The 25,475-nt window shown below is 39.6% G+C and overlaps 1 protein-coding gene across 2 annotated transcripts in view; it reads left to right on the top strand.

Moving 5' to 3' along the window:
• The window catches only part of PPP2R3A (protein phosphatase 2 regulatory subunit B''alpha), a gene marked incomplete at its 5' end in the record, with an annotated part of 153,306 nt that overhangs the window by 90,130 nt on the left and 37,701 nt on the right, over positions 1-25,475 (top strand). For both annotated transcript variants that reach the window (XM_081106169.1, XM_081106170.1), the window contains 4 exons: positions 7,369-7,455; positions 10,367-10,523; positions 12,860-12,908; positions 13,397-13,486. In XM_081106169.1, coding sequence (XP_080962295.1) covers positions 7,369-7,455; positions 10,367-10,523; positions 12,860-12,908; positions 13,397-13,486 — 383 coding nt within the window. The remainder of the gene's footprint in view (positions 1-7,368; positions 7,456-10,366; positions 10,524-12,859; positions 12,909-13,396; positions 13,487-25,475) is intronic.

The following is a 25,475-nucleotide window of genomic DNA, read 5'->3' as shown; positions in this document are numbered from 1 at the left end:
ATTGTGTTAATTGTTAATAAAAAAGAACTACATTGGTCAATCACATTTGTATATTATTATTTACATCTTTAAAATTTATACTTTATTATTCGTATTATGCTGCTTTATCCCAGATTCACAGAAATGAATCCATTATCTAGATGTAGTATTAAAGTATAAAGTACTTATGATGCAATAATGATAATTATTTCAAAACAGCATCTATAGATAGATAGATAGATAGATAGATAGATAGATAGATAAAAGCCTAAGCAACCGGCCAATCATTCAACTGTCTGACCGGTAGCTATGATGTTCACTGACCACCAAGGGGCAGACACTCAATGCAGGAGCTACGAGAGCTGTGGTGACTTGGCAGCTGTGGTTCTCAGGTGATGCACCCGGAACCAGAGAGGAGGGAGCCTGATTCCGGGGTGCATCACCCGAGAACTGCCCTCTTGCAATCTAGGACCCCTCTGGGGATGTCAGATAGCCAGTTTCAGCCCGACCCCCACAGGCCAGCCGAGGGACCCCATCTCTGCACAAATCCGTGTACCAGGCCTCTACTTATAATATAAACAGTAAACAAGATCCAGTTGAGAAGGTAGAATGTGAATCTCTGTGTACTGAGATAAGTGTATCTGCTGTTGTGATACTCTCATACTACCATCCATTAAAAGAAAAGTACAAATAAAAAGTATCACAGTGAATATCTGAAAACAAAATGTTATTGGACTGGTTATCATTTCTCTCCAGTGCCTTTTCTGTTATGAAAGTTGGCCAGATAATGGCATGCAGTCATTGAAACTTTTACATTATTTCAGAGTACAGTGAGTTTTTCTAGAAAAATATAAAATAAGCCTTCTAGTGTAAAATTAATTTATTTTATCATTAAAGGCATAAAAGTGGCCAAATTAGTGAGGCATAATTCTCTACCCTTCTCGTGGCAAAAACAGATGAGATCACTCTACTCCCAGTGTATTTACAAAGATCAGCCTCAGAATTAATGATAAATATCTCAGAAAAAGCAAAATTAATTTATCATATGACCTTACTGAATGTTATGTAAACTCAGTGACACACAGTGTAGAACAGTTAATACAGGGTGGGGCAAAAGTAGGTTCACAGTTGTTGGTATGAAAAATAATACAGTAATTAATAAATAATAATACAAGAATAAACTGTGTTTCATGTTCTCACAACTGTAAACCATACTTTTGTCCCACCCTGTATATTTTGTTTGCATGATAGAGTTATTCAGTTATTTCACTTTATGGTTGGAAGAAACTGATGACAAGAGTATGACTCAGTATTAGCTTATATGTGACACATATACAATGAAGAATAGTTGGGCAACTTTTATTTTCTATTTATCACTGAAAACCTATACTATAGAAAAAAAAGTTTTTTTGTTTGTTTATTTGTAGCTATTTTTAGGCTAGAAAGACAGCACCAGCTGTGCACACAGTAAATATGGATGTCACTACCCAAATAAGAGATTGCACCTGTGTCACTCCATTATTCTCCTTTATTTCCAGAGAAGAGTTGGCAATGGAGAAGTAAGCCACTTGATAGCAAATGAAAATGAAAATTGGAAATACTAGCAAATTGAAGCCCTTGAGTTTACATGCTGTGCAGAGAAATTGCCAGTAAATAAGAGACCGCTTATCCCAACTGGCATATGCTGACTTTTGAGGAAAGAGGTGCTCACATGAGCTTTTTAAAAATAAGTGATGAGATTGAAAATACTTCTTTATGACATTGGTGCTAACAATAAAAAGATATTTCTGTGGCTCATCCAGATGGTGTTTTAATGATGTATTCAGTGTCTTGATTGACCCGAATCCATCACTTCTGACTGAAATGCCAAGATTTTAATTGTTGAGGACAAGGTACGGGTATTTCCTGAGATAACTAAACTGTGCTGGAGACTGCTCATCACTAACAGTTTAACTCTTTCCCCTTGAGAATTTTTCCTCTTGACAAAGAAAGAACTGATTTTTATTAGATAGATTTTTTTTTAAAGTCCAAATTCTGCAGGATACCATGGAGAAGTACTTTTCAGAGCCATATTGACCAGAGTGGATCAGGAATCCATTCATCACACCCTGCCAAGTAGAAGAGCCAGACTTCCAACATATGAGTATGTTTATCTGCTTTCAAGTGAGCAGTCTCTCAGTAACTTGTGTCTGCATTCTATCTACTCCTCAAAAACTATCTGACAGACCCACCAAACATGTAATCCCATTTCTGGTGATCTACAATTGTGAATTAGAGGTCTCCAACTCAGCAGAGATAAAGAAAAAGAAAGGAAACTGACTTGCAATTCAAAGTATCTATCAAGTTGACTAAAGATCTCTTAGTGAAAAATTGTCAAATTTCATTCCCCTCACTGGCAGTAAATAATTATTATTATTAACTTTAAAATTTTATTCTATCGCCGAAACCGGTTTGGCTCAGTGGATAGAGCGTCGGCCTGCGGACTGAAAGGTCCCAGGTTCGATTCCGGTCAAGGGCATGTACCTGGGTTGCGGGCATATCCCAGTAGATGTGCAGGAGGCAGCTGATCGATGTTTCTCTCTCATCGATGTTTCTAACTCTCGATCTCTCTCCCTTCCTCTCTGTAAAAAATCAATAAAATTATTTTTTAAAAAAATTATTCTATCTTTTTTAATAAGTAATTTCTTTTTTACTTCCCTTAAAAGCGTAGACCAAAGTTAGAAGGAAAAATGTATGTAGAACCAGCAGATACATGTTCTAACCACTAGATGGTGCCCCTACCTCGGTAAGCTAAAATACTGAATCAGTAATGTGGAAACATAAATGTGCTGATGAAGTGGGGCCATTCAATAAGGAGATTTAGGCAATGGAAAATAGAATACTTTTTTTTTCCAGGTACATTTTTATGGCACTATATATGTAGGTTAGAAGAGGCTAAAATAGGAAATGTTTAACAGTATAAATGTTTGCAAATTTTAAAAATTCTATCAAAAAAAAAACAAAAACTAGAACAAGAAAGGAGTAAAATAAGAAGCAAAAATGCACATTAAAGATTTATAATTTTAAGTGTAATAGTATTCCATAAGTAATATATCTGAGGAGAAATAAAAAGAATAAAAACAAAAAAAGACAAAAAATATATCTGAGGAGTATATAAGTACAAAATTTATAGAGATAGGAAACTTAGACTTTAAGATAAATTTATATTCAAAATTGAGAAATAAGCACAAAAATATAATGTCAACAAAGGAAAATCCCTCTCTCTCTCCCTCTCTCTCTCTCTCTCTCTCTCTCTCTTTCTCTCTCTCTCTCTCTCTCTCTCTCTATATATATATATATATATATATACATATATATATATTTCCTATGCTAAAAGTCCTCCAGCTTTTTTATATGAACTTCAGCCAAGCTAGTGCTAAGAATACAGTGTTAAGTAAGACACATTCTCTGCCCTGAAACACCTCAGTCAGAGTTGGAGTGATTGGGGCCAGTTGGGAAATTAAACGCCAGGCAGTTCCATCTCCCACTTCATGCAGGAATCCTGACAACTTCTGCCTAAATAATAGTGGTGAAAAGAAACTTCATTTCTTCATACAGCCCATTGCTTCAGAGAGTTAATTTTAGGAAACTCCTCCTTATATTGAAACATTTCAGTGTAAGGGCATTTCTATCCAGTAGTTCTAGTTCTGCCTTCTGAGGTAACAAAAAGAGTCAGCTTCTTCCACCTGATAATCAGCCATTCAGATCATGGACACATCTACACTGTAATTTTTCCTCAAGAGTAAGCATTACTACATTCGTAATATCTTTCATAATAATTTAGACTATATTAACCCTTTCTGCACATTTTATATTCAATCTATAAATCAGACACTTTGTATATTCAATCTATAAATCATAGACAACAATACTGCTTTATATAAAATACTAATTAGAGAATTTTCTTGGGTTGACATCCATTCTATTCGTAACTCTGAACAGTTATTCAACTAGCTATGAATCCAACCCATATATTTCTATCACAAATGTAACACAAAAGTCTACACTGTGTGTCACTGAAAGTTGGTCAAGGAATGGTATGAAATCATTGAAACTTTATGAGATGCTACCTCATTAATTTAGCAAGCAATTTTCTAAAGAATACATACAGATGGCCAATAAGTACATGAAAAAGTAGATGCTCAACATCACTAGTTATCAGGGAAATGCAAATCAAAACCAAAATGAGGTATCACCTCATACCTGGCTATTATCAAAAAGACAAGAAATAATAAGTATCAGTGAAGAAAAGGGAAACCTTGTGGACTGTTGGTTGGAATGTAAATTGGTCTAGCCACTGTGAACACAGTATGGAGGTCCCTCAAAACATTAAAAATAGCCCTGGCCTGTGTGGCTCGGTTAGAGCATCATACCGTGCACCAAAAGATGGCGGGTTCAGTTCCCAGTCAGGGTACATACACAATGCACAGGTTGTGGGTTTGATCCCTGGTTGGGCTGCATGCGAGAGGCAACCAATTGATGTTTCTCTGGCACATCAATGTTTCTCTGTGTTTCTTTCTTTCTCTCTCTCTCTCTCTCTCTCCTTTAATCAATTTTAAAAATTTAAATAAAACATCAAAAATAGAATTTCCATATGACTCAAAATGAAAACACTAATTCAAAAAGATATATGTAACCCATGTTAATTGCAGCATTATTTACAGTAGCCAAGATATATAAACATCCATCAATGGATGAATAGATAAAGAAAATTCCACACAATGGAATATCATTCAGCCATACAAAAAGAATGAAGTCTTGCCATTTGTGATAACATTGATGAACCTGGAGGGCATTAGGGTTGGTGAAATAAGTCAGATTAAGAAAGGAAAATACTGTATGATCTCACTTATATGTGGAATCTTAAAAAAAAAAAACAACACACCAATCTCATAGATACAGAGAACAGATTGGTGGTTGCCAGAGCAGAGAGAAATGGGTGGAGGGAGTCAAAAAGTATAAACTTCCAGTTATAAAATAAGATCTGGGGATGTGATGTACAGCATAGTGACTACAGTCAGTGATACCATATTGCAGATGTAAAAGTTGCCAAGAGAGTGAATCTTATTTTTTTTTTAAATATATTTTATTGATTTTTTACAGAGAGGAAGGGAGAAGGATAGAGAGTTAGAAACATTGATGAGAGAGAAACATCGATCAGCTGCCTCCTGCACACTCCCCACTGGGGATGTGCCCGCAACCAAGGTACATGCCCTTGACCAGAATCAAACCTGGGACCCTTGAGTCCGTAGGCCAACGCTCTATCCACTGATCCAAACCAGTCAGGGCAAGAGAGTGAATCTTAAAAGTTCTCATCACAAAGTAGGGGAAAATTCTGTGACCATGTATGGCGGCAGATGTTAAGGAGATTTATTGTGGTGATCACTTAACAATATATAGAAATGTTGAATCATTATGTTGTACACCTGACTAATGTATATTAGTTAACCTCAATTTAAAAAAAATTATCAAACAATTTACCATCTGACATAACAGAGCACCATGTCAGGCACTTGCATGGAATAGAGTTTAGAGGTGATGATGGTCAGGTTCACCGGTGTTTAGAATATAAGCACAGGGTGACTGAAGGAGGCAGGTGACAGCAGGAGCACAGAAGATGGAGCTCTACCCCAGCCCCTGTTCTGGGGCTTCCTGTGGAGTTGGCAATTGAGCTAGATTCTGAAGGGTCAGAAGGAGTTGGCACTGATAGCAGGGGTGGGGTGAGGAATGCTGGGTAGCAGAAGTCTGGACCTTCATCCTGAGGCTAGTTGTTTCCTGTTCTGTTTGAGAATTACTCTGCTAAAGAATCCAGAAGCAGAATGGTAGTTTAGTCCCTCAGTAGATCTTTTTGGATAGGTGTTCAAATGTCTTTCCTTTTGTGTTCTTGTACTAAAATAGCATTTTAAAAGAATCTAACCTTGCCCTAGCCAGTTTGGCTCAATGGATAGAGCGTTGGCCCTCGGACTTGAAGGGTCCTGGGTTTGATTTCGGTCAAAGGCACATACCTCAGTTGCAGGCTCAATTCCTGGCCCTGGTTGGGGCGCATGTAGGAGGCAACCAATCAATGTGTCTCTTGCATCAATGTTTCTCTCTCTCTCTCTCTCTCTCTCTCTCTCTCTCTCTCTCTCTCTCTCCCCCCCCCCCCCTTCCTCTCTCTCTAAAAATGAATGGAAAAATATCCTCGAGTGAGGATTAACAAAAATTAAAATAAAATAAGCCCTAGCCGGTTTAGCTCAGTGGATAGAGCGTCGACCTGCGGACTGAAGGGTCCCGGGTTCGATTCCAGTCAAGGGCATATACCTTGGTTGCGGGCACATCCCCAGTGGGGGGTTGTGCAGGAGGCAGCTGATCGATGTTTCTCTCTCATCGATGTTTCTAACTCTCTATCCCTCTCCATTCCTCTCTGTAAAAAATCAATAAAATATTTTTTAAAAATTAAAATAAACTAAAAGAATCTAACCTTTTTCATGATAAAACCACTAAGGATACAGGATTTCTATGTTATTTAGACAATTAAAATTAAAACCAAAGTACCCCCCAAAAAATCTGCTTAAATTGTCCTCATCTCTGCTTCCTTTTGGAGAAAAAAATACAATAGCTAATAGATCAAAATTAAATGGGTAGGAATAACCCCAAGTAAAATTGTTAAGAATGCACTGTGGCCTCCTACCTCCATTGCAGCCTTGTCTTTCTTTTCCAACTATCCCCTAAACCACAGCACACACATCCTCAATCTCATACACATTTGCTACCCAGCCCCATCCTGTCCAATATCCTCTCCATAGTTTCATATCTGTTCAACTCAATAAAACACTAGCTAACAAAATTGTTAATGCCCAAATAAGGATTCGGATGTAAATTATTACAGTGTATTTGAATTTATAGAGACCCTGCAAGACTGTCTTAAGGACTCCAATGAATTAGGCTGTAATAACCAAATAATGCTCTCTCAAATCCTGTCACACTGGCAGCCATTCTTCTGACCCATTAATTATTAAGCGAACCCAGTATATATTTCCCACCTCATTTACCTTCCCAAAACATCCAGTACTACTTGAATCAGGCATCACAGTATAAGATGAAAGGTAAACTAAGAAAGTGACATGTAGGCAGCTGGGCAAAGGCAGACTGTGGAAAGACGTTTTTTTATTCTTGGACTGATAGGGGCAGATGCAAACTATATAGCTGTAGATTTTTTAAAGAGTTAATTTTTACTAGAAATGATACTTGACATCATCAAAAAGTCAAAATTTATCAGATTTAAAGTATGTTGATAAGATTCAGTGGCCTTTGGTGAAGTAATTGATATCTTTAATGTTTTTATCTGGTTTTGTTTTCCTTTGGGACCAGGTTATTCAGAGGATATTCTACACAGTGAACAGATCTTGGAGTGGGAAAATTACTTCGACAGAGATAAGAAAAAGCAACTTTTTGCAAGTATGCCTCTCTGAAATTCATATATAAGGAACAATTTAATAATTTTACTTCATTTAACAAATATTTGAGTGCTTATTGTATGTGAAGCTCTGTCACTACTTTCAATCATTACGCGTTTATCAGACACCTGGGATATGTTGGGAGGAACAAAGATGAATAACAAGGGATTTTTACATCAACACATGCACTGCAGAGAAAAAGTGCACTGCCCTAGCTGGTTTGGCTCAGTGGGTAAGCGTCAGCCTGTGGACTGTAAGGGTCCTGGGTTCAATTCCCGTCAAAGACATATGCCTGGTTGTAGGCTCGATCCCCAGTAGGGGGCAGGCAGGAGGCAGCCAATCAGTGATTCTCTGTTGTCATTGTTGTTTCTATCTCTCTCTCCCTCTCCCTTCCTCTCTGAATCAATAAAAATATATTATAAAAAAAAAAAAAAAAAAGTGCACTGCCACACCTGACTTGAAAAATTCCACAGAAAAGTATAACTATGCAAAGAAGACCACAGAAGGACTGGCATGTGATCTTGACCTTGGAGATATCAGGAGTTTACCAAGATAGAAATTAGAAGAAAAGGGCAGATAAAGGAAGCATCATAAGCAAGGCCCAGAAGCATGAAAGTGTCACGTTCAAGAACTGCAGGACAGTCTTAAGTGGCCAAAGGCTCCACAGAGAGTGACCAGTGATGAGGCTTGAGGGGTGAGATGGAGCGGGGTTGGGAAGGGCCTTGCAAAAGAAATAGAAGAATTTCAACTTGATCGTTTCAACAATGACTCTTTATCCAGCTCCTGCTGGAGAAAAGTACTAAAAATTCCTTCTAACAAAGAGTACATTTTATTCAATTATTTTATTTATTTTATGAGAAAGTACTGACCACTAGTGGGAGCCTTTTACCGAGATAATCTTCATGCCGGATTATTCAAGCCTCTTATCCTGAAGAAGGTAAAATTGTTCACACTTGAAAATAAATGAAATATTTTATCTTAAATGAATTATACTAAATGTAGTTTAGTTTATGCCGAAACCGGTTTGGCTCAGTGGATAGAGCGTCAGCCTGCGGACTGAAGGGTCCCAGGTTCGATTCTGGTCGGGGGCATGTGCCAGGGTTGTGGGCACATCCCCAGTGGGAGATGCACAGGAGGCAGCTGATCGATGTTTCTCTCTCATCGATGTTTCTAACTCTCTATCTCTCTCCCTTCCTCTCTGTAAAAAATCAATAAAAATATATTTTAAAAAAATAAATAAATGTAGTTTAGGCTAAGACACCCTTATTTAATCTATGTTTTTTCTGTCTTTATCTGAAACAAAGTAATGTAGAGTTGGCAAAATTAGCAGCCCATAATAGATACACAAACTTTTTGTATTCTGAAATGAACAGTAATCATCACAGTATTATTAATATCTATTGCATACTTTGTGTATGCCTGGGCTCTCAGTAGGTAATATGGATTGGGTTTAGATGGCAATTCCCTAAAAGAGGCCTTACATCTCACATTCCTGAAGCATATTAGAGTTCATAGTTTCTGAATCATTATAGTCCTTTTTTTTAAACTTGTGATAAAATGTGAAGCCCAAATATGATAGAATGACTTAAATAAGATCAAACAGCAAGTAAGTGACTGAATTAGAACTAGAACTCAAGTGTTGTGCTTCCTAGAGTATGACTTATTCTCCTCTATTTTTCCCTACCTCCCCCTTAGCCTTCCTCTTATACATGAATATATGCTCATAAAATATTCTAATAACATGAACATATCTAGAATAATAATCTGAAGTCACTGTTTATCTCATCACCCTGCCATTTCACCCCCTTTTCCCTAGAAGGAACCCATTTATCTGTGGTTTTATTCATATATAGAGACATACATATATGTATTACATGGTTTTGTATGGCTGTTTTTTTGAGTTTTTGGGTGTTTGGGTTTTTTTTAGTATTTCGTTTTTTATTGAATTTATTAGGATGACATTGATTAATAAAACCATACAGGTTTCAACCTGGCCAATATTACTTAGTGGTTAGAGCATTGGCCTAAGCACTGAAGGGTCCAGGTTTGATTCCCTGTCTAGGGCACATACCTGGGTTGCTGGTTCAATCCCAGCCACGGTCTGGGCAAGTTAAGAAGGCAACCAATCAATGTCTTTCTTCCCTTCCCTTCCCTTCCCTTCCCTCTCCCCTTCCCTCTCCCCTCCCCTTCTCTCCCTCCCTCCCTTCTTCCCTCCCTCCCTTCCACTCTATCTAAATATCAGTGAAAAAAATATCCTCAGGTGAAGATTAAAAAAAAAAGAAAAGAAAAACCCTATATGTGGATGCCCACTCTTCATAATAGAATAGATGTCACTGCATAACTGAAAAGTTAAAAGCATGTCAATATGTGGCCATGTAACTAAACCTGTTGTTTAATTGTTCTGTGGGGGCCTCGGATAGGCTGCAGTCCCCTTGCTTTTAAGTCCTCCATAGCATCTAACCCTTTGCTGAGCATATTACAGAGCTCATTAATGCTTATAGATTGATCAGGTGATAAAAGGGAGAGTGAGGTTACCTATTAAAGTTCCTGATTTGATACTAAAACCAAGTTTTTAAATTCAAATTTAAAAGAAAAACTTACTAGATTCTATATAATGCCCAAAGCTGGGTTTTCATAATTTTAAAATAAGCCAAACCAGTTTGACTCAGTGGATAGAGTGTCGGCCTGCGGACTGAAAGGTCCCAGGTTTGGTTCCGGTCAAGGGCATGTACCTTGGTTGCGGGCACATCCCCAGTAGGAGGTGTGCAGGAGGCGGCTGATCGATGTTTCTCTCTCATCGATGTTTCTAACTCTCTATCCCTCTCCCTTTCTCTCTGTAAAAAATCAATAAAATATATTTAAAAAATAAATAAATAAAAATAAATAAATTTTCTTTATTCATACCATTTCAGACTCTAGCGCTTTTGGAAGAAGAGGAAGATATAAACCAAATCACAGACTACTTTTCCTATGAACATTTTTATGTTATTTATTGTAAATTCTGGGAACTAGATAGTGATCATGACCTCTACATCAGCCAGGCCGATCTGTCTCGATACAATGACCAGGGTGAGTTTCTATAGATGTTGATACTTAACTATTTTGAAGAAGGCAACAGTTACATAAATTGTCCCCCCTCATTATGGAGAATTTCTATTTTTTAAATTCGGTAACCTAAAGGGCCAAGAATTTTTAAGTGGGAATAAGTGAAAATACTAATTTTTTTTATTTAGAAGCCAGGTGTTGGAGAAGGAGTTTGGAGGTAAGTAAGCAATTAGAGTCTTAGTTTTGATGAGTTGGAGAGCCTGTGGTGTTTACTTTCTGATTATGAATTGAATTGAAGTTTATTTGAAAGAGAGTATGTATATTCCTTTATAAATTTCTCATTTTATAGTATTTATACACACTCATGGCTGAAAATAATGTTTCTAATGTGCCAATGTTTGAAGGACTCTTACAAAAGCTTACTTTTAGGAATTTAGTTCAGAAAATATATATTTTTTGCAGATGAATTTTTTGTGCTTTCTTTTGTCAGAAAACAAAAAATTATATATCACATACTCCTTTATGCATCATTTTTACCAGTAGAAAACATAGAACCGAGTGACTTAATATCTTTAACCAAGATACAGTGGTTCATTCTTCTCTCATAAGATTGTCCCTGTTCAGTTCTTAAATGTCTCCTCAGGCACTGTTGATTTTTCTTAAATCAACCTTAAAAGCCTTTTAGATGCAGCAGAGTACAACTCTTAAATAAATGCATTGAATTTTGCTTCTGCTATTTGGCATGTCTGTATACATCTTAAGAAAAGATTCATTCTATATGATATTAAGTTTCATATAACTTTCATATTTAACAAACAGTTCTACCTCACAGATTCTCAGGTGCCAATCAGGCATGAAGAGGAAAATATTCAAATGTACTTATTTGATAAGCATTTTAGTACTACTTCCTCAAGTACTCATAGCCTTCCTGTCACCAAAAAGATGGACCTATTCATCGGGTCAGCTTTATTAGCCATGTACCTTCTAATTACCTTCTCAGTGTCAGGTCATCTGTAGAATATGAGCCAGCCGCTAGAGGTCATGAAAAAGCCTAGGGGCTCTAAAGCACCCACTCTGACTGACATAATACTCATTACATCCCAAAATATTGAATATCTACACATAGCAATTCATATAGTCATGTTAAAGGGATGAAGTCTAGAAAAACAGGCATCTGGACCTGCATAATGATTGGGCCACTGAAACTACATAATTGCCCACCCACTGACCTCTTCTTAATGGGACAACATGATCTTCAGTTTTAGAGAGCTAAATCTTCCAAATCTAAAAAAAAATAGACTTTCAAAAAATACTTTAGCTTTGGAATTAAATATTCTTGCCTTTCTTATACAGCCCTCTTTTGTTCTATCTAGTTCAAATTATTAACCGCATAAACCAATGCTCAACAAGTCTAGAGGGTCCTTATATAAGCTTCAGTACGTGGCCAGACATGACTGTACTGACACCCATAGTCTCAACATTCTTTAGCCAAACTAATTTACCTTTATGCTAATTGTACCTAAGTTTATGCTAGCTGCTGCTAGCTGCTAGCTCTCTAGTGACCTTATCCTTGGTTCTGAAATTTTAGTGTGCATGCCATTGTCTGGGACACTTGTTAAAAGAAGAGATATGTCCTTACCATATCCCTAGGCCTGATATCCATTGTCATCTACTTTTTAAAAACTAATGTTTTGGGGGTTTTTTGAACCCACAATGAGGTATGCTACTCTAGACTCCAGGATCTATTATCAAAAGCAACATACTTTCTCAAGATATACTTGTCTCTCTCTTCAAGTAAAACTGATGGAATTTCTAAAAATTATACATTAAGCCATGTTGTACTCTGGACTTTTATAGAATGAGAATTTAAGAAATATATGTTTATAGTATCTTTTGGTATATTTTGTAAAATTCTACTTAAAAACAATCTCCTTTTTTTATTCAACATCCCTTATATTAGGAGCTGATGATCAGTTCCTCCTTGAAATGAATGCTAGGATAAGATTTGTCTTGTTTTAGAGGAAAAGTTGTCTTATTCGATAAAACAACCAATACATTTTTGTCTTAGTTGTCAGGATGTCCAAAACTAACTTGGTGTTCAATTACATAAATATATCCTTGCTGTCAGGCACATCCATTTTCTTGTTCTTTTTTTAAATGATTTATTGATTTGTTGATTAAGCCACCTCATATTCTTATTTTTTTTTAAGTATAAATGATGCATAAGTAAAATTTTAACTACTCCTGTTGTGGAAGATGATTATGTTTTAGCTTGTAACTACTAAAAATAAATTTGCCAAAAGTACTACCTTTATGGAGCATGTTTGTAACTAACTTTGTACTTTCTTATTTATGTTTAGCTTCGTCAAACAGAATTATTGAAAGGATATTCTCTGGGGCAGTAACAAGGTAAGAAAATTTTCTGAAAATAAAAAATGAACTACAAGTGCTCTGGCCACTGTGGTTCGGCCAGTGTGTTGTCCCATACACCAGAAGGTGACAGGTTCGATTCCTGGTCAGGGCTTGTAAGGAAGGCAACTGATTGATGTTTCTTTCTCACATCAGTGTTTCTCTCCTTTCTTCTCTCTCTCTCAAATCAATAAAAACATATCCTCCAATGAGGTGGGTTTTTTTTAATGAACTACAAGTAAAACTGTAACAAGACTTTCTGCAATATATACAGTCATGGCTTCATATAAGACAGTATTAATTTTTCAATATATGAGCATTAGGCCTTTATCTAAATGCAGGTAGCAGTATTGATCCTGGTGATTATTTTTTTAAGTTTAACTTAATTTCCAAAGGAAGATATCACTTATTTCTTTATCTATCATCCTACTAAATTTATTTAATTACTCAGGAAACTTAAAACCTTGTGCTTTGTTTTCCTTTCCCAGGGGAAAAACAGTACAGAAAGAGGGAAGAATGAGCTATGCAGATTTTGTTTGGTTCTTGATATCGGAGGAAGATAAAAGGAACCCCACCAGGTATGACTTCTAAGTTTCCTTGTCAAGATGTTAAACACAGGAACAAAGTTTGAAAAAGTCATGATGTATACCTAGTCATTGCCAACTCAGCCTCAGGGTGCCAAGTTGGATTAGACTTGGTCTCTCCTCTCAGACTGAATCCAGAGTTTCACAGCGTATCAAGAAAAGTGTTGTTATCCCCAGAAACAAGGGTGAAGTGGCATGTGAGCTATCCTGAGGGATGAGTAGGACTAGCAAGCACTTATGTGGAATGTGGGAATAGGTACTGTGAATTTCTGTTGTTTTATGATCTTTATGGGCTCAGTAGTGAATTGGAGAGGCAAAGAAGAGCAAATTGTGAATAAAGTCAGTATCACCTTGATACCAAAACTAGACAAACACAAGAAAATAAAACTACAGATTAGCATCTCTCATAAAGATAGACCCAAAAAACTAGCAAGTCCAAGTTCAACTTCTCATCTTCTCAGACCCCAGAATCAGCAGATGCCCCCAGGGAAAGATGATCTCAAATGCTAGGCTCTTTCTCTCTGAATTTCCTTCTAGATCTGGATGCTGTAATTTTTCCCTTTCTTATTAACAAATTTTTCCTCTATATTCTCTTAATAGAGAGGAATAAGCAAAATATTCAGTTTGTCATTACCAGAAGCAGATCAACTTTTCAGACCTTGAGATCCATCACTGGATCTCTACTTAGAAAATTTTGTCAAAAGAGGTTATTAGAACCAAAGATTTCTTTGTGCCCCTTTTCTCCTTTTCATGTTGCCTTTCTCCTGCCTAACAGCTAACATATTGTTGAGGTTTTACTTTTTGTCCAGTAACAAATATTTCATTTGCAGTAGCTTATTTAATCTTCATGTCACTGAGTTTAGGTATCAGTTGTTCCATTTTATAGTTGAAGAAACAGAATTCTGAGAGATTGCACACCTAATAAGTGACCTAGCTTGGATTCAAATCCAGGTCTGTGTGACTTCAAATCCTGGGCTCTTTATCACTATAATGTATAGCTCATCATACGAGACAGCATGTTTACATGCCTATCTTCTCAAATAGGCTGTGGAATCTCTAAAAGAGAGTTCTTTTGGTGTTCTGAAATTCCTTATTGCTTAAGAGACTCAAAATGTGGCCAGTCATAGAAGAAAGTTACTTCTGATTTTGACTTGTTGATCTTTGTTTCTTTGGTGCCTACTGGTACTTACTAGCCACCCAGTGTATTTATTCTCAGTGCTTTACTTCACATTGCTTTCCTAAAGCAGAATATGAGCAGAAGACCATTAAACTTCACTTGTAGCATAATGAAGAAAATAGCTCTACATCAAAATCAAAGTTTTATTTTACAAAATGTAGTAGGCAACACTTAAGAAATCAGGTTTGTGGCTTATGAAAGACATGGTGGAAAAAACGAGTTTCATGAAAGAAATAATATGTGTCTTTCTCACATTGACGTTTCTCTCTCTCTGTCTCTCCCCCTCCCTTCCACTCTCTATCAATGGAAAAATATCCTCGGGTAAGGAGTAACAAAACAAACAAGTTTAAAAAACCATTAAATGTATGAAGGCTCTTAATATATCTTAAGGCTTACAACTGGGAATTTAATCAAGGGTCTTCAAGAATCTTCTCTTGGAAAGTTTTACGTTGCCATAATCAGTAGTTCCTTATAGAAAACCTAGAGGCCTGTTGCATGAAAAGATTCGTGCAATAGGCCTTCCCTTCCCCTGGCTGCCAGCACCGGTTTTCCTCGGGCACCTGGGACCCAGGCTTTCGCTCCAGCTGGAGCCGCCTTTAAGCCTTCGCTGCTCAGGCCAGAGCCGCCTTCAGTCTTCGCTCTGCCACTCCACGCCTGTGTATGCAAATTAACCACCATCTTTGTTGGCGGTTAATTTGCATATCTCACTGATTAGCCAATGGGAGGTGTAGCGAAGGTACGGTCAATTACCATGTTTGTCTGTTATTAGATAAGATATTGTTCCTTGTTACCAATTAATGCTATTGGCTTCATATTCTGTGATTAATTGATGACATGGCTATACTTGCTATCCTAAGTGACAGTGCTAAATGATAACGTAGCCATAATAGAGTGTGAATAAACTTCTGGTGAAGATAGCAACTTAACCACATGTGGTACTTTTGGCCTCTTTTGAAATTTCACTTTAATGACAGTAAAGAGAATTTTCTTCAAGGAATATATCCATAATAACAAAGGAGAAGAGATAACAACGATAAACATTTGCACCCTAGGCAGTTTGGCTCAATGGCTAGAGTGTCGGCCTATGGACGAAAGGGTCCTGGATTCGATTCCATTTGAGGTGCGTACGTTGGTTGCAGGCTTGTCCCTGGCCTGGGCCCTGGTCGGGGTGTGTGCAGGAGGCAACCAGTAGATGTGTTTCTCTCTGTCTTTCCTTCTCTCTTCCACCCTCCTTAAAAATCAGTGGAAAAATATCTTCAGGTGAACATTAACAGCAACAACAAAAAGATTTGCAAACTGGAAAGTAAATACACTTAGCAGATTCTGAATCCTAAGCCACCAGAATTAAAGACCAAGAAGTAACTAGATATACCCAGCAAAAACCTCCAAACAGTCAGAACTTGGGGGTATCAAAAACATTGGAAGTGGGGGCAAGGTAAAGATAGAGCCAAAAATCAGAGAGTTTATAGAAAGTTGTTTAAAGAAACAGTTGATCTCTAGAACATCTCCTCTACTGAGGCAGAAGACTGTGTGCGTTATTCCTGGAGAATGTAAAATAAGAGGGCCTCTGGACTGGGGAGCACTAGGTACAATTAAAGGTATCGGTCCACATTGAAAACACATGAGATGAATATGTGCGTAGTGATTGCTGAGATGCCCAGTCTTCATTCTTCATTCAACTTACAGAATCCTAAATCTGGCAGAAGACTAAAAGATGTTTTTCTGCAACATCTTTGACTAGCCCAAGAATAAAAAACAGAAGATATGACATCAGGTCATCCCCAAGGAAACAATCCAGCCAGATCACTGTACAGTAAAGCTCAGAGTCCACAAACCCATAGGTTAGAACTTCCATTCAGCTTTTTAGCATTTACTCTTAAATATTAGCAGTGAACAAAGGATCACTAAATACCTAAGTAAAGCCTCTTACATAAAAGATAGAAACCAAACTAATAGAAGGTGAGGAAAGTAACTTAGCTGAAGCAGAATTCAGGGAGAAGAAATCCTCAGCAACAACAATAATGATGACAACTGTTACTATTTTTTAGTATGTTTTTATTGCTTTTTAGAGAGGAAGGTAGAGGGATAGAGAGAGAAACATCGATGAGAGAGAAACATCAATAGGCTACCCCCTGCACATCCCCTACTAGGGATCGAGCCCACAGCTGGGGCATATGACCACCAGGAATCAAACTGGCACCCTCTTTGATCTTGGGTCGACGCTTAACCACTTAGCCACACCTGCCAGGCAAGACAACTGTTTTGATATCCTCAGGGAGATAAGAGAAATTACATTCACAGAACATTAACAGAATGATACTTTTTATAAAAAGAACATTTAGGTAGCCAAAAAAGAACTCTGGAAAATCAAAATTATGATAGCAGTAAGGGGGGTGGGGGGACGGTTCAGAAGATGAAGTTAAGAAAACCTTTCAGAAAGAAAAAGAAAAAAGAAGCAATAGAAAATAGAGGCAAGATATGAAAATTAGAGAAGCAGTCCAAAAAATAACGTAATTGGAAATTGAAATGTGATATGTGTAATTTTAAAATTTAGCCATAAGAGGCATATCAGCAAGGTAGACAATGTACAAGTTTCCATTGCTCATATCTTCCCAGAAGCATCAATTTTAACTATCGATGCACAAAAATACCTTCACAAGATATAAGGATTCCAGATGAGAGGCTGCAGCATCCAGATGGAGCACAGAAATAAGAAAAAATGCATTGAAGAAGGTAGAAAGGAAAATCATCCCCTAAGCCCAGGCTGCTCAGCATGTAGAAAGACACTCTTCCCCTGAGGGAAGGATACCACAAATATGCAGAGGATCACGAGATTACTATGAACATATGTCAGCAAATTGGATATATGTTCATAGTAGAATGAATGAATGAATTCATAGAAACATACAACCTACCAAGACTGAGCATGAAGAAATAGAAAATCTGAATAGACCAGTAACGAGTAAGGGAATAGATCCCAAAAAAGAAAAGCCCAAGACCTGATGACTTCCCAGGAGAATTCTACCAGTTAAAGAATTCCAGTCCTTCTCAAACTTTTCAAAAAATTTTTAAAAGGTGGAACTATTCCAAACATTTTATGAAGCCAGCATTACCTTTATACCAAAGCCAGACAAGAACACTACAAGAGAACTGCAGGCCAAAATTCTTGGTGAACATACATGCAGAAATCCTCAACAAAATGCTAGCAAACTGAATTCAACAGCACATTAAAGTGATCATGCACCATGGTCAAGTGGAGTTTATCCTTAGGATGCAAGGATGGTTCAGTATACACAAATCAATAAATGTCATATAACACATTAACAAAATGATGGATAAAAATTATATGACCAACTCAGTATTTGTTTTTTATAAATATTTTTTAAACTATGTTTTTATTGATTTCAGAAAAGAAGGGAGGAGAGGGAGATAGAAACATCAGTGATGAGAGAGAATCATCAATCAGCTGCCTCCTGCACGACCCCTACTGGAGATCGAGCCTGAAACCCAGGCACGTGCCCTGACCAAGAATCCAACCATGACCTCCTGGTTCATAGGTCAACACTCAACCACTGAGCCATACCGGCTGAGCAGTGTTTGCTTTTTGTTGCCTTTGTTTTTGGTGTCAGATTTTTAAAAATCACTGTCAGGACATATGTCATGGAGCTTATCACCTGTTTTCTTCTAGGATTTTTATGCTTTCAGGTCTTACGTTCATATATTTAATCCATTTTGAGTTAATTTTTGTGTATGGAGTAAGATAGTAGTGGCTGTCCTTTTCCCAACACCATTTATTGGAGAGACTTTCCTTTTCCTCATTGTGTATTCTTGGCTCCTTTGTCATAAATCAGTTAACCATATATGTGTGGGTTTATTTCTGTTCTCTTTATTCCATTCCATTGAACTATGTTTCTGATTTTCTGCCAATACCATACTGTTTTGAATACTAAGCTTTGTAGTATATTTTGAATTCAGGTAGTTCAATGCCTCCAGCTTTGTTCTTGTTGCTCAAGATTGCTTTGGTTATTCACATTCTTTCATGGTTTGCATTTATTTTAAAACTGGAATTTTGATAGGGATTGCATTGACTCTATAGATTGATTTGAGTATGCACATTTTAACAATATTCCAACAATCCTTGAGCATGGACTATCTTTCTATCTATGTGTATCTTCTTTATTTTCTTTCATAACTGCCCTATAGTTTTCAGTATACAAATCTTTCACCTCCTTGGCTAAATTTATTCCCAGGTATTTTATTCTTTTTGTTGAAATTATAAAGTGATATTAATTTCTCTTTCTGCTAATTTGTTGTTAATTATAGAAATGCAATAGATTTTTGTAATTGATTTTGAATCCTGCAATTTTACTGAGTTCATTTTTGAGTTCTAACAATGTTTCAGGATTTTCATTTGCAAATAGTAACAGTTTTACTTCTTCCTTTCCAATTTGATGCCTTTTACTTATTTTTCTTCCCTAATTATAATGGCTAGAATTTCGAGTACTGTGTTGAATAAAAGTGGTGAGAGTGGATACTTTGTCTTGTTCCTAATCTCACAGGAAAGCTTTCAGCTTTTCATAAATGGATATTGAATTTTGTCAAATGCTTTTTCTGCATCTATTGATGACCATACTTAATCACTGATTTGTGGTTACCATGAGGCTTACCTATAACAGCTTATATTTAAAAGTTTTCAGTTGATAAGAACTTAAGCTTGAACATAGTCTAATGCTCTAGATTTTTACTCTCCCCCTTCTGCTTTTTATGTTTTACTAGAGGCCCAATGCACAAATTCATGTGCGGGGGGCGGAGGGGGACCATCAGCCCAGCCTGCACCCTGTACAATCTGGGACCCCTCACTCCTGACTGCCAGCCTGTTCGCTCCTAACTGCCCACCTGCTCGATCCTTATCGCTTGGCTTGCCACTTCTTACTGCCCGCCTGCTGGCTTCTTACCACTTGGCTCGCCGCTCCTTAGCGCTGCTGTGAAGGCAGGAGTGGTTCCTACCACCGCTGTTGCACTCACCAGCCGTGAGCCCGGCTTCTGGCTGAGCGGCATTCCCACTGTGGGAGTGAACTGACCATCAGAGGGCAGCTCCTGCATTGAGTGTCTGCCCCCTAGTGGCCAGTGCGCATCATAGCAACTGGTTGTTCTGGTCATTCCGCTGAAAAGGTCACTGGGCTTTTATACAGAGAGACTAGAGGCCAGGTGCACAAAAATTTGTGCACTCGGGAGGGTCCCTCAGCCCGGCCTATGCCCTCTCGCAGTCTGGGAGCCCTTGGAGAATGACCACCTGCTGGCTTAGGCCCGCTCCCCAGGGGATTGGACCTAAGCTGGCAGTCAGACATCCCTCTGGCAGCCCGGGAGCCCTCAGGGGATGCCCACTTGCCAGCGGGGAGCAGGCCTAGCAGCAGTCGGACATCCTTAGCGCTGCTGAGGAGGCGGGAGAGGCTCCCACCACCACTGCTGTACTGGCAACCGTCAGCCTGGCTTGTGGCTGAGCAGAACTGCCCCTGTGGGAGCGCACTGACCACCAGGGGGCTCCTGCATTGAGCGTCTGTCCCCTGGCGGTCAGTGTATGTCATAGTGACCAGTGATTCCCAGTCGCTCTGCTGTTAGGGTCAATTTGCATATTGTCCTTTTATTATATAGGATAGAGGCCTTGTGCACAGGTGAGGGCCGGCTGGTTTGCCCTGAAGGGTGTCCCGGATCAGGGTGGGGGTCCCGCTGGGGTGCCTGGCCAGCCTGGGTGAGGGGCTGAGGGCCGTTTTCAGGCTAGCCACACCCCCTTCAGAGAGGGGGATCCTGCTGGGGTGCCTGGCCAGCCTGGGTAAGTGGCTGATAGCTGTTTGCAGGCTGGCCAAGCCCCCCAGCAGGGACCCTTACCCCATGAGGGTGTGGCCAGCCTGGGTGAGGGGCTAATGGCTGTTTTCAGGCTGGCCACAGCCCTTAGCCACCCAAGCTCCCAGTGGAGGCTGGCTGAAAGCAGGTATCTGGGATTTATTTAGCTTCTATAATTGAAACTTTGTTCCCTTTTGCGGAGGCCACAGCCGGCCAGAGCATGCGGGAAGCTTGGCTTCCTCCATTGCTGGGGCAACCAAGCCTCCTGCTTGCTCCAGTTCCATGGCTGCTGGCCACCATCTTGGTTGGGTTAATTTGCATATAGTCGCTCTGATTGGCTGGTGGGCGTGGCTTGGGCGTATCAAGGTAAGGTCATTTAGCATCTTTGTCTTTTATTAGTGTAGATGTCATATTTTACATCTTTTTGTTGTATCCCTTAAGTAATTGTTATATTTTTACTAATTTTGTCTTTTAACCTTTATACTAGCTTTATAAGTGATTAATATACCTTTACTATATGTTTACCTTTACCAGTGAGATTTATACTTTTATTCCTAATTACAGGCAGTCCTCGGGTAACATAGGACTCAACGTATGTCATTTTGTGGTTATGTCACCATCTCCCATTTATTTATTTAAAAAAAGTTCTGTTATTTCAACATATGTACATATGTGCTGTATGTTTTTTATTATTTACTTACCACAAGTAAAGGTCAGGAATTGTTATCTTTCTTTTAATTTTTTTTTACTGTTTCACTTAATTACTGCTGTGTATGTGCTCCATGTGAGTGACGTAGGTGCTTATGTAGGTGGGTTCCGCATTACGGCGAAAATCGCATTACATCGCGCTGTAGGAATGGATCTCCGACATAACCCAAGGACCTACTGTAGCACCCTTTCTTTTCAGCTTGAAGAAAGTCCCTTTGAAGAAAAAAAAAAGTCCCTTTGTCATTTCTTGTAAGGCCAGTTTAGTGGTGATGAACTCTTTTAGCTTCATTTATCTGGAAAACTCTCCTTCAATTCTGATTGGCATATTTGCCAGATAGGTAATTCAGATATCCTTTGTTGGAATTATTTTTTCTTATAGCACTTTGAATATATTGTGCCACTTTCTGGCCTACCTAGTTTCTGCTGAATATTCTGCTGCTAGTATTTGGGGGGAGCGGCGGGATTCTCTTATACATATGAAGTTGTTTTTCCTCTTTCTGCTTTTAAGGTTATCTCATTGTCTTTACTATTTGACACTTTAATTATAATGTATCATGGTGTGGGTATTTTGGGTTCCTCTTATTTGGAACTCTCTGGGTTTCATGGATCTGGATGTCTGTTTCCTTCTCCATGTTAGGGAAGGTAGCCATTATGTCTTCAATAAGTTTTCTGCCCCTTTCTCTCTTTCTGCTCCTTCTGTAACCCTGATAATATGAGTGTTTCTCCGATTAATGTTGTGCCATAGTTCCTTAAACTATCTTCATTTTTTCATTCATTTTTCTCTTTGATGCTAGGCAGGGAAGAAATAAAATACTTTAAGAAAATATCTAAGCCCTAACCGGTTTGGCTCAGTGGATAGAGCATTGGCCTGCAGACTCAAGGGTCCCGGGTTCAAATCTGGTCAAGGGCATGTACCTTGGTTGCGGGCACATCCCCAGTAGGGAGTGTGCAGGAGGCAGCTGATCGATGCTTCTCTCTCATCGATGTTTCTAACTCTCTATCCCTCTCCCTTCCTCTCTGTAAAAAATCAATAAAATATATTTTTAAAAAAGAAAAAGAAAATATCTAAGAACTTAAAGGATGCTAGTTTCCAGATAGAGCAGGCTCTCAGCCCAGCAAAATAGGTGAATTAGACCCAAATAAAGGTACTTAATATTTCAAAATACTAGCCACACAGAGAAACCTCTACAGGCTTCAAAGAAAATAAAAACTAAAAAAAAAGACAGGTTACAAAGGATCAGGTATCAACATGGCTTTAGACTTCTCAACAATACTAGATAGATAGAGGACAATGGATCAGTGCCTTTAAAATTCTGAAGGAAAAGCCATCACCAAGCTATAATTCTATAACTAGCCAAAATACCAACCAAGTTAGGGGGCAGATAAAAGGTATTTACAACTATTCATAGTCTCAAAAAATTTACCTGCCATGCTACTGAAGGATGTGTTTACACTAAAGAAGGAAGTAAACTAAGAATGAGGAAAATTGTGATACAAGAAACAGGAAAAAGGTGAAAGGAATCCCTAGAATGAAACTGTGAACCAATCCCTGAGATCAGCTAGTTCAAATTAGAGTAGGTCAGAAGGAACCAAGAAATACTTCATCAAGAAAATCCAACTAGTGGAATACATGATGGGACTAATTATGGATGTAGAAAACGGGCAGAGATTTTGGGGGGGTTAAATTAGTAATACATACACAGAAAACTAAACAAATACGAGATAAAATATAGTTATACATTCTGAATGTTCAGTAATTTAAAATAAGAGATTGGGAAGGGCATGTAGGTAAAGTGGGATGAGTGGTAAAAAAGCTGAAATCTCGTCTTTCATAGTGTGAAATTAATATACAGTTCTTAAAACAGAAATGTAAGAGAGGAGCAATATAAGCCTCTTATCTGAAAATATAAGATAAAAACCATAATAATCAGGTGTAGAAAGTGGTTGGTTCTGGGGAAGGAAAAATAAAGGAAAGAATGGGTCTGCCATTTCTCCTTACAATTTTTTTCTCTTTAAATCTTCATTGTTAAAAGTATTACATATGTCCCCTCTTTCCCCCCATTGGTCCCCTCCCCCGACCCGCCCCAGGCCTTCGGCACCCTATTGTCTGTGTCCATGGGTTACGCACATATGCATAGAAGGTCTTTGGTTGATTAACTTCCACCCACCCACCCTCTCCATGTCTCTGAATCCACTTGGTTCATCAGTTTATTTTGTTACTTAGATCCCACTCTCCTTACAAATTTTATAAAACTATTTCTCTGAGTCTGAACTTTATACCCATATGTAACTTTTATTTTTTTAATTGAATTTATTGGGGTAAAATTATCCAGGTTTCAGGTATACAAGTCTACACTCTATCATCTGTATATTGTGAGTTTACCACCCCAAGGCAAGTGTTCTGTCACTATTTATCCCGCTTTTTCCTTCTTCTATCTCCTCCCTCTGCCATATTGTTATCTGTGTCCATAAGTCTTTCTTTTTTTTCTTTGCTTAATCCCTTCACCCTTCTCACCCAGGCTCCCACACTCCTCCTCTCTGACAGCTGTCAGTCTGTTCTCTGTATCCATAAGTCTGCCTCCACTTTGTTTAATCTGTTCATTAGATTCCACATATAAGTGAAATCATATGGTACTTGTCTTTCTCTGAATGGCTTATTTCACTTAGCATAATACTCTCCAAGTTCATCCATGCTGTTGCAAAAGGTAAGATTTTCTTCATTTTTATAGCCGAGTAGTATTCCATTGTATAAATGTATGACAGCTTTTTTATCCACTCATCAACTGATGGGCACTTGCACTGTTTCCAAATCATGGCTGTCCTATCTAATAAAAGAGAAACATGGTAATTAGCCGTACCTCCGCTATCCTTCCCATTGGCTAATCAGGGCAATATGTAAATTAACTGCCAGCCAAGATGGCGGCCGGCAGCCAGGCAGCTTGAAGCGAACATGAGGCTTGCTTGCTTCAGTGACGGAGGAAACCAACATTCCCCGCCTGCTGCTGCCGGCCTCTGAGCTTGCAGTTTGAAACATTGTTACAAATATAGAAGCTAAACAAAACCCCAGAAACCTGCTTTCAGCCAGCCGGGCCTCAGAGCTGGAGCCAAGCCTCAAAGCTAAAGCTGGCCCAGAATTAAAAAAAAGAAAAAAAGAAGCAGTTGGGAGCTTCAGTCACCCGCCAGCCTGAAAACAGCCCTCAGCCCCTCACCCAGACTGGCCAGGCACCCCAGTGGGGACCCCCACCATGAAGGGGGTATGACCAGCTGCAAACAGCCATCATCCCCTCATCCAGACTGGCCAGGCACCCAAGCGGGACCCCCACCCTGATCCAGGACACCCTTCAGGGCAAACCAGCCGGCCCTCACCTGTGCACCAGGCCTCTATCCTATATAGTAAAAGAATAATATGCCTCCCAGCACCGGGATCAGCGGAGCCACGAGGCCTCCCAGCACTGGGATCAGCGTGACGGGGCAGCGCTCAAACTCCGTGATCGCCCTGTGGCTGTGTGTGTGACAGGGGCCGGGGCCACAACCTCCCTATCCGCCCCGCTCTGTTCGTGACAGGGGAAGGCACCCCAACCCTCTGATCAGCCCTGCTCTGTGCCTGATGGGGGGAGCTCCCCAACCCCCTGATCGCCCTGCGGCTGTGTGTGTGACAGGGTGCGGTGCCCCAACCCCCCCCCCCCCCACGGGCCCAGCTGTGTGTGTGACGGGGTAGAGCCATAACCTCCCCATCGGCCCTGCCCCGAGTGTGACAGTGGCTGCACCCCAACCCCCTGATCGGCCCTGCTCTGTGGGTGATAGAGGGCGGTGCCCCAACCCCCTGATCCGCCCTGCTCTGTGACAGGGGGTGGTGCCCCAACTCCCCTATCGGCCCTACTCTGTGAGTGATGGGGGGAGCTCCTCAACCCCCGATTGGCCCTGCTCTGAGCATGAGGGAGCTCCCCAACCCCCTGATTGGCCCTGCTCTGTGCGTGACAGGGTACGGAGCCCCAACCCCCCAGATGGGCCCTGCTCTGTGAGTGACAGGGGGCAGTGCCCCAACCCCGATTGGCCCTGCTCTGTGCATGACAAGGGGTGGTGCTGCAACCTCCCCATCGACCCTGCCTTGAGTGTGACGGGGCGGTGCCCCAACCCCCCAATCGGCCCTACCCTGAGCATGACTGAGGGTGGCATCGCAACCTCCCAATCCGCCCTGCTCTGTGCATGACAGGGGGCGGCGCCCCGACTCCCCAATCGGCCCTGCTCTGAGCCTGA

Source organism: Myotis nattereri (assembly GCF_964212035.1).
Source record: "Myotis nattereri genome assembly, chromosome: 14".
In the NCBI taxonomy this organism is placed as follows: Eukaryota; Metazoa; Chordata; class Mammalia; order Chiroptera; family Vespertilionidae; genus Myotis; species Myotis nattereri.
The sequence above is the reverse complement of the archived record's forward strand: the minus strand, read 5'-3'. Positions and strand labels throughout refer to the sequence as shown.